We start from the raw sequence: 10680 nt of genomic DNA on the forward strand, positions 1-10680 counted from the left end.
AGTGAATCATAGGGTGGGGGAGGGGGCGAAAATCCTGGGAGCCTTGAAGAATGTGTGGAAGTTGAGAACATTATCTCGGAAAGCAAAAATGGGTAGGTTTGAAGGAATAGTGGTTCCAACAATGTTGTATGGTTGCGAGGCGTGGGCTATGGATAGAGTTGTGCGCAGGAGGGTGGAGGTGCTGGAAATGAGATGTTTGAGAACAATGTGTGGTGTGAGGTGGTTTGATCGAGTAAGTAATGTAAGGGTAAGAGAGATGTGTGGAAATAAAAAGAGCATGGTTGAGAGAGCAGAAGAGGGTGTTTTGAAATGGTTTGGGCACATGGAGAGAATGAGTGAGGAAAGATTGATCAAGAGGATATATGTGTCGGAGATGGAGGGAACGAGGAGAAATGGGAGACCAAATTGGAGGTGGAAAGATGGAGTGAAAAAGATTTTGTGTGATCGGGGCCTGAACATGCAGGAGGGTGAAAGGCGGGCAAGGAATAGAGTGAATTGGATCGATGTGGTATACCGGGGTTGACGTGCTGTCAGTGGATTGAATCAGGGCATGTGAAGCATCTGAGGTAAACCATGGAAAGTTGTGTGGGGCCTGGATGTGGAAAGGGAGCTGTGGTTTCGGGCATTATTGCATGACAGCTAGAGACTGAGTGTGAATGAATGGGGCCTTTGTTGTCTTTTCCTAGTGCTACCTCGCACACATGAGGGGGAGGGGGATGGTATTCCATGTGTGGCGAGGTGGCGATGGGAATGAATAAAGGCAGACAGTGTGAATTGTGTGCATGGGTATATATGTAAGTGTCTGTGTGTGTATATATATGTGTACATTGAGATATATAGGTATGTATATTTGCGTGTGTGGACGTGTATGTATATACATTGTGTATGAGGGTGGGTTGGGCCATTTCTTTCGTCTGTTTCCTTGCGCTACCTCGCAAATGCGGGAGACAGCGACAAAGCGAAATAAATAAAATAAAATATATTCACTAAATATCTTCCAAATAAGTCAAATCTACATATACATACATACACGTGTATATTCATACTCGCTTGCCTTCATCCATTCCTGATGCCATCCCACCCCACAAGAAACAGCATTGCCACCCCCTCCATCAGCGAGGTAGCCCCAGGAAAACACAAAAAAAAAGGCTACATTCATTCACACTCAGTCTAGCTGTCATGTGTAATGCACCGAAACCACAACTCCCTATCCCCATCCAAGCCCCACAGACCTTTCCATGGTTTACCCCAGACGTTTCACATGCCCTGGTTCAGTCAGTTGACAACACATCGTCCCTGGTATACCACAGCGTTCCAATTCACTCTACTCCTTGCATGCCTCTCACCCTACCGCATGTTCAGGCCCTGATCACTCAAAATCTTTTTCACTCCATCCTTCCACATCCAATTTCTTATTTCCTTCACCTCTGACATATATACCCTCTTTGTCAACCTTTTTTTCACTCATTCTCTCCATATGTATAAACCACTTCAACCACCCTCTTCTGCTCCCTCAACCACACTCTTTTTATTACCACACATCTCTTTTACCCTTTCAATACTCACTTAATCAAACCATCTCACACCACATATTGTCCACAAACATTTAATTTCCAACATGTGAATGGTTAACTAAAAGATACTGTAAATCTGTACAAGCTGCAGAACTCAAAATAAAGATATTTACTAACCCATCATCAGGTACAACTGGGTGAACTGTGCGGATCTGGCGAGGGATAAGAGTAACTACAATGTCATCTGTTGGGAAGTAAAGTATCTTCCTAACAGGGTCCCGGTCTGCCTCCAGTTGGTGTTGATCAAGGAAATCTTCATAATCAATTGGATCAACATTTTCTTGCAACGTGTCATACTGAAAGTAAAACACAATACAATTATAATGGTGGAAATTTTTTTTTTTTCTTTTTAATACTTTGTCGCTGTCTCCCGCGTTTGCGAGGTAGCGCAAGGAAACAGACGAAAGAAATGGCCCAACCCCCCCCATACACATGTATATACATACGTCCACACACGCAAATATACATACCTACACAGCTTTCCATGGTTTACCCCAGACGCTTCACATGCCTTGCTTCAATCCACTGACAGCACGTCAACCCCGGTATACCACATCGCTCCAATTCACTCTATTCCTTGCCCTCCTTTCACCCTCCTGTATGTTCAGGCCCCGATCACACAAAATCTTTTTGACTCCATCTTTCCACCTCCAATTTGGTCTCCCTCTTCTCCTTGTTCCCTCCACCTCCAACACATATATCCTCTTGGTCAATCTTTCCTCACTCATCCTCTCCATGTGCCCAAACCACTTCAAAACACCCTCTTCTGCTCTCTCAACCACGCTCTTTTTATTTCCACACATCTCTCTTACCCTTACGTTACTCACTCGATCAAACCACCTCACACCACACATTGTCCTCAAACATCTCATTTCCAGCACATCCATCCTCCTGCGCACAACTCTATCCATAGCCCACGCCTCGCAACCATACAACATTGTTGGAACCACTATTCCTTCAAACATACCCATTTTTGCTTTCCGAGATAATGTTCTCGACTTCCACACATTCTTCAAGGCTCCCAGGATTTTCGCCCCCTCCCCCACCCTATGATCCACTTCCGCTTCCATGGTTCCATCCGCTGCCAGATCCACTCCCAGATATCTAAAACACTTCACTTCCTCCAGTTTTTCTCCATTCAAACTCACCTCCCAATTGACTTGACCCTCAACCCTACTGTACCCAATAACCTTGCTCTTATTCACATTTACTCTTAACTTTCTTCTTCCACACACTTTTCCAAACTCAGTCACCAGCTTCTGCAGTTTCTCACATGAATCAGCCACCAGCGCTGTATCATCAGCGAACAACAACTGACTCACTTCCCAAGCTCTCTCATCCCCAACAGACTTCATACTTGCCCCTCTTTCCAAAACTCTTGCATTTACCTCCCTAACAACCCCATCCATAAACAAATTAAACAACCATGGAGACATCACACACCCCTGCCGCAAACCTACATTCACTGAGAACCAATCACTTTCCTCTCTTCCTACACGCACACATGCCTTACATCCTCGATAAAAACTTTTCACTGCTTCTAACAACTTTCCTCCCACACCATATATTCTTAATACCTTCCACAGAGCATCTCTATCAACTCTATCATATGCCTTCTCCAGATCCATAAATGCTACATACAAATCCATTTGCTTTTCTAAGTATTTCTCACATACATTCTTCAAAGCAAACACCTGATCCACACATCCTCTACCACTTCTGAAACCACACTGCTCTTCCCCAATCTGATGCTCTGTACATGCCTTCACCCTCTCAATCAATACCCTCCCATATAATTTACCAGGAATACTCAACAAACTTATACCTCTGTAATTTGAGCACTCACTCTTATATCCTTTGCCTTTGTACAATGGCACTATGCACGCATTCCGCCAATCCTCAGGCACCTCACCATGAGTCATACATACATTAAATAACCTTACCAACCAGTCAACAATACAGTCACCCCCTTTTTTAATAAATTCCACTGCAATACCATCCAAACCTGCTGCCTTGCCGGCTTTCATCTTCCGCAAAGCTTTCACTACCTCTTCTCTGTTTACCAAATCATTTTCCCTAACCCTCTCACTTTGCACACCACCTCGACCAAAACACCCTATATCTGCCACTCTATCATCAAACACATTCAACAAACCTTCAAAATACTCACTCCATCTCCTTCTCACATCACCACTACTTGTTATCACCTCCCCATTTGCGCCCTTCACTGAAGTTCCCATTTGCTCCCTTGTCTTACGCACTTTATTTACCTCCTTCCAGAACATCTTTTTATTCTCCCTAAAATTTAATGATACTCTCTCACCCCAACTCTCATTTGCCCTTTTTTTCACCTCTTGCACCTTTCTCTTGACCTCCTGTCTCTTTCTTTTATACATCTCCCACTCAATTGCATTTTTTCCCTGCAAAAATCGTCCAAATGCCTCTCTCTTCTCTTTCACTAATACTCTTACTTCTTCATCCCACCACTCACTACCCTTTCTAATCAACCCACCTCCCACTCTTCTCATGCCACGAGCATCTTTTGCGCAATCCATCACTGATTCCCTAAATACATCCCATTCCTCCCCCACTCCCCTTACTTCCATTTTTCTCACCTTTTTCCATTCTGTACTCAGTCTCTCCTGGTACTTCCTCACACAGGTCTCCTTCTCAAGCTCACTTACTCTCACCACCCTCTTCACCCCAACATTCACTCTTCTTTTCTGAAAACCCATACAAATCTTCACCTTAGCCTCCACAAGATAATGATCAGACATCCCTCCAGTTGCACCTCTCAGCACATTAACATCCAAAAGTCTCTCTTTCGTACGCCTGTCAATTAACACGTAATCCAATAACGCTCTCTGGCCATCTCTCCTACTTACATAAGTATACTTATGTATATCTCGCTTTTTAAACCAGGTATTCCCAATCATCAGTCCTTTTTCAGCACATAAATCTACAAGCTCTTCACCATTTCCATTTACAACACTGAACACCCCATGTATACCAATTATTCCCTCAACTGCCACATTACTCACCTTTGCATTCAAATCACCCATCACTATGACCTGGTCTCGTGCATCAAAACCACTAACACACTCATTCAGCTGCTCCCAAAACACTTGCCTCTCTTGATCTTTCTTCTCATGCCCAGGTGCATATGCACCAATAATCACCCACCTCTCTCCATCAACTTTCAGTTTTACCCATATTAATCGAGAATTTACTTTCTTACACTCTATCACATACTCCCACAACTCCTGTTTCAGGAGTATTGCTACTCCTTCCCTTGCTCTTGTCCTCTCACTAACCCCTGACTTTACTCCCCAGACATTCCCAAACCACTCTTCCCCTTTACCCTTGAGCTTCGTTTCACTCAGAGCCAAAACATCCAGGTTCCTTTCCTCAAACATACTACCTATCTCTCCTTTTTTCACATCTTGGTTACATCCACACACATTTAGGCACCCCACTCTGAGCCTTCGAGGAGGATGAGCACTCCCTGCGTGACTCCTTCTTCTGTTTCCCATTTTAGAAAGTTAATACAAGGAGGGGAGGATTTCTGGCCCCCCGCTCCCATCCCCTCTAGTCGCTTTCTACGACACGCGAGGAATACGTGGGAAGTATTCTTTCACCCCTATCCCCAGGGATAATATACATATATATATACATATACACATACACACACATACACATACATACGCACATATACACACACACACACATACATATATATACATATGAGAAATGTAAGAAACAATTTAGAAAACTGAAACTTCTAGCTTGAAATGAATGAAAAAAAAAGAATGTCACATAATGGTTCAACCTCTGGCTATGGAAAAAAGGAAATTCTTAGGTAGATCAAATATAGCCTAACAAAATGTCACATCATAAGAAAAATACTAAACTTCAATACTCACAGTTGAAAGAGTTGAAACACTAGCAGAGCGAGGTGGGTCCTTCCCTGGTGTCACTGAGCACACTGTCCTTCGCACATCAGCTGCATGATGCCTGATAGAAGAAATCATTAATTTAATTCCACAGCATCGAGCTGATGTATGGATATGTGTAAATGCTGCATCTTCTCGAAGGTTGACATTCAACTCACCTAACTAATGAGGGTTAAAGAACCACATATAAATACATACAAACTAGTCAGATCATCTGAGCATACAATTCAAAGGCGGATATTACCAAAAATCTAGGTTTTGCAAACTGAAAATCTCAAAGGGGCACCCTCTGAGAACAAGATACACTGCCTGGGAATATATGGGTCAGAACCTTCCAACCTTATTATTCATGGTGAAGAGGTATTAGCCTTCGAGTACCCTCTGTGAACCATTTAAACATTATCACAACCAAACGTTCATTCAAGGCCTACCCTTAGCCAATCAGCAATCTCTTCCAGCCTAACAATGTTGACCCACTCACTGCCAACCTAACAGAGCTCATAATTCATGGACTGTGGCAGCCAACTCATGGGTAGTCATGGCATGAAAAAGTACTTTGAAAAAAATGAGGGGAAGACAGGGTATGGTGAGAAAAACAAGATGCTAACATGACACCAACTTGGAGAAAAAAGGAATTTTAGTTTTCAAATCCTACATTTCTCTCCTCTCCAGTCTGTTCCACAAGCATAAGAGCACATCCATGTGAAGAAGAGTTTTGAGAAAAACTGTCTGGGATGACTAAACCGAAAAGAAAATTAATACATTCAGTGGTGATTTCGAAATGCACTGGAGTTCCATTCCCATGAAGGTAAATGAAGGGTGCTAAAGATCACATTCTGATTTCCTCTAACAACAGGTTTTGAAGGTCAAGATAAAGGTCAACTTATCAAATCATATCGTCTTGAGTAGAGCCCAAGAGAGTAATATTTCTCATCAAGGGGTTTTAAAAGTTCCAGACAGCACAAACAACATACACAAATCATCCCCTCCATAATCCCCAGTGAAATCCAAAAGTTTTCCACGAGATTTAATTAGGCATAAAGCATAATGCTCTCTTGAAGAAATCTTCCAAGAGTAGATGACAACACGGGTATCTCTAAATTCAACTGTTTCATCTATCCAAAAAAAATGGGTTTGGGTTTATCTTGTTATCTTACCCCATAAGAGTTTGCCATCAAAGACAAAATGACTTTTATGCATGAACATTGCGTGAAATTCACTAACTCTCCTCCCAAAATCCAAGACAACAGTAAAAAGTACTCTTAGATGTTGATGAGCTAAACTATCAGAAAAAAAATCATAAAAGGTCAAAGACTTTAGAAAGCTCCCATTTGCAATGTGTGGAAGAAGCAACTGGTCATCACAGAAATAAAGACGAAAGAAGTTTATCCCAAATAAGCGCTGTCAGATCAATACTGAAAACCAAAGACAGAGTTCTTGTAAGAGGCATTTGTTACTAGTTTTGTTTTGTCATGATGAAGGCCTGAGATGATCTCCTAGCATGAGAATTACATCACTAACAAGTCCACAAATTCTTTGGGAAAGACAAAGGTTTACCAGACAGAAAAAGTTATGTAAAAGGTTGTGTTTGTTCATCTACAAACCTCTTAGAAAAGTGTTCAAAAAAATCCATTTGTGTAAATTCCAGAACACAAAATCTGAAATATACGTCCTCCAAAAGTGCCAAGTTAGTCTGGAAAACCTGCATCATGGAAGTATATGACAAAACTGAAGGAGTCTCTGAGACCATGGCTGTTTGTCCCACTACAGAGATAACAGCATTGTTCAATAAGCGTGACAATATTCCTTGGAGTATCTCATACGACAGCAGTGTGGCCAAAGCATTTAGCAATGATAAACCATGTCTCTCTTGGTTGAGTTGTATATCATTTCATTCACAAAATCATATTCCAATCATGAATCATAATAACAAACCTAAGATTTTCTTATATGTTTGACATAATATTTGCCTCAATAGAGCACAGAAAAATATTGAGATTCCTTCAGATAAGGGAATACTAGTGCAGTATTTTATGAATATAGTAGATGCAGTATTTTGCAAATACAGAAGTCACTGTGGGGGAGTCATTTTATTGAACAATATCAAATAAGGAAATACAGTGGCAGTCTATAATGGAAAATGTGGGGTTAATTAATGTACAAGTTGGTAATGCATTTGTGATAAATCAACAAAAATTATATAAACCTCACATAACCTTCCTTGTCAAGATTTATTTTAATGTTTAATATTCCAGTCAAAATATACCCGTCACAAACAAAACTGAGTAACATATAAATGGCACTGGAGGTCAACAAACAGAAGACAGCGAGCATGTTTCTACTATAATTTCAGCATATACTAAATGAGGTTATGCTGGGTTTAGTAAGTTCTGTTGAAATAATTATCAAAAATTGTCAAGTAAACTTTTGCTTTACAAAAATAATAAAATAGATAATAAATCCCACATTTATTTTAACATACATAGCCTTAACTACTATTGCCTCATTTAACATTTTTCTCTAAAATATACTGCTTAAATTCATGCTTCACTTCTGTTATTAAATTCTATTCAACAAAAAGTATTGTAGGACAAAATCACTTAACATCTAAAGTTTGATGAAGAACTAGGGAAATTTTTACCAATTAGTCATCTGTTATGTATTTCCTATATATCCCCAGTGTTTCTGTAGTGCCCCTAAACAGCAACTTTACCCTCGTATTCCCTTGAAAGATAACATCCTATACTACAGCTAAACATTGTCCTACATGACTGAATCAGATGGTACCCATAAACTTCATACAAGAAAAATATATAGTGTCATTGCATAATCTGGTCCATTATAGCAATGCATATGTCAATAAAGAGCATACCAATTTGGTCTGGGCGACAAGCTGTCATAAATGACGGCCAGCCTTTGTGACGGGAGTAACACTTCAGCTTCTACCAGTACTTTTGACATACGAATAACACTTCGTTATCTCTTTTACGGTAAAACCTTGACAAAATTACGGATGGACTTTGAAGCACTCGGTAAATCATGGCTTAAATGAATACAAAACCAAATATCCTAAACAAACCTAGCCCTGGACTCCACCTAAACCAACGTACCTATCCCTATTCATGACACTTCTTCCAAAGTATTATCTTAAAATATTCCGAAAACAAGAGAAACAGCATTATCTATACTTGCCATGATCACAAACCCTTATTAATTTTAACAGTATAAGAAACTCATACGTAACTCACTTTGACAGCTTTTGAGCGAAGGCCCTTTGGCCCGACGCCATGTTTGTTTGGAAACTACCAGCGAATTCATTACAGAGTGAAGTAAATAAACTTATTGCATATTTCTAAATTTGAAGAAAATACAGATTCTTATCGTATTTCATTTTCTGGTGGATTATTTCCATATAAATGATCATATTCAAGTATCTTTCAAAGGAGGGGTACGTTTTTTAAGTAATCTTGAATGATATTTGCTAGTGAAGTAAGACTTGTTGAAGTTTTCCTAGTAAAGAGCTCTTTTTTAGATGATATTGTGACAGTAATTAGATTGAATCGTGTCTATTTCTATTCGTCTTGCTATTCTTTTTTCAGCTGTTTGCATGGAAACTGTAAGTCATGGAATATCTAGATAGTCCTTGCTCAAGTTTAGAGTTTATTACTTACTACGAGGTATTAGAGTTAGCTTATTCACAGGATTGAAAAATAAGCAAAAGCGTATGTTTCGGAGGATTTTAACCTGACTGTAACTTGGGCTTACCTTCGAGCACTTTAAAAATAATCCAGAAAAGGATGGATCGCAATGGACACCAAAGATCCATTTACCATCATAATACTGAGTAAGATAAGCTCTCTCTCTCTCTCTCTCTCTCTCTCTCTCTCTATATATATATATATATATATATATATATATATATATATATATATATATATATATATATATATATATATACAAAATACTTGATCGCCGTTTTCCTCGTCAGCGATGTAACGCCGGGAAACAGACGAAGAACGGACCATCTCTACTCATGTACACATAAACGCCCATACTCGCACATATACATATCTACATATATACATACACAGACATATACATCTATACACATGCACATATTCATACTTGCTTGCCTTCGTCCCTACCTGGCGCTACCCCGTTCCAAATGAAACAGCATCGCTACCCCGTGCTTTAGCAAGGTAGCGCCAGGAAAACAAACAAAAAAAGCCACATTCGTTCACACTAAGTCTCTAGTTGTCATGCGTAATGCACCAAAACCACAGCTCCCTATCCAAATCCAGGCCGCACAGTCTTTTCATGGTTTACCCCAGACATTTCACATGCCTTGGTTCAGTCCATTGACACCACTCGTTCCAATTCACTATTTCTTGCACGCCTCTTACATCCTGTATGTTCCAGGCCTCGATCGCTTAAAATCATTTTCACTCCATCCTGTCACCTCCAATTTGGTTTCCCGCTTCTCCTTGTTCTCTCCACTTCTGACACATATATTCTCTTTATCAACCTTTCCTCACTCATTCTCTCCATATGTCCAAGCCATTTCAACACACCCACTTCTGCTCTCTCAATCACTTTTTTTTCCACACATCTCTCTTATCCTTTCATTACTTGATCAAACAGCTCAAACATTCTTTTCCAACATTTCTAGCCTCCTCCGTACAACCCTATCTATACCCCATGCCTCGCAACCATAAAAAATTGATGGAACTAATATTCCCTCAAACACCCATTTTGCTTTCCAAGACAATGTTCTCGCCTTCCACACATTCTTCATCGCTCCCAGAACATTCGCCTCCTCTCCCCACGAACACTCATTTCCACTTCCATGCTTCCATTCGCTGCTGAGTCCACTCTCAGATACCTAAAACACTTCACTTCTTCCAATTTTCTTCCATTCAAACTGACATCCAAATTAACTTGTCCCTCAACCCTGCTGATCATAACAACCTTGCTCTTATTCATATTTACTCTCAACTTTCTCCTTTTACACACTTTTCCAAACTGAGTAACCAACTTCTACAGTTTCTCACGCGAATCAGCCACCAGTGCTGTATCATCGGCGAACAACTGACTCACTTTCCAGGCCCTCTCATCCCCAGCAGACTGCATACTCGCCCCTCTCTCCATCCATA

General features: G+C 40.4%; 1 protein-coding gene across 6 annotated transcripts in view; it reads right to left on the reverse strand.

Annotated features, from left to right (window-relative positions):
• Zir (dedicator of cytokinesis) overlaps positions 1-8828 on the reverse strand; it is a 304369-nt gene extending 295541 nt beyond the window's left edge. For all 6 annotated transcript variants that reach the window (XM_071661769.1, XM_071661767.1, XM_071661771.1 and 3 more), the window contains exons 1-3: positions 8776-8828; positions 5498-5588; positions 1692-1870 (exon numbers count right to left, since the gene is read on the reverse strand). In XM_071661769.1, coding sequence (XP_071517870.1) covers positions 1692-1870; positions 5498-5588; positions 8776-8816 — 311 coding nt within the window. In that variant the 5' untranslated portion in view covers positions 8817-8828. The remainder of the gene's footprint in view (positions 1-1691; positions 1871-5497; positions 5589-8775) is intronic.
• Positions 8829-10680: the final 1852 nt, after the last annotated feature.

This window comes from Panulirus ornatus, chromosome 5, assembly GCF_036320965.1.
Source record: "Panulirus ornatus isolate Po-2019 chromosome 5, ASM3632096v1, whole genome shotgun sequence".
NCBI lineage: Eukaryota > Metazoa > Arthropoda > Malacostraca > Decapoda > Palinuridae > Panulirus > Panulirus ornatus.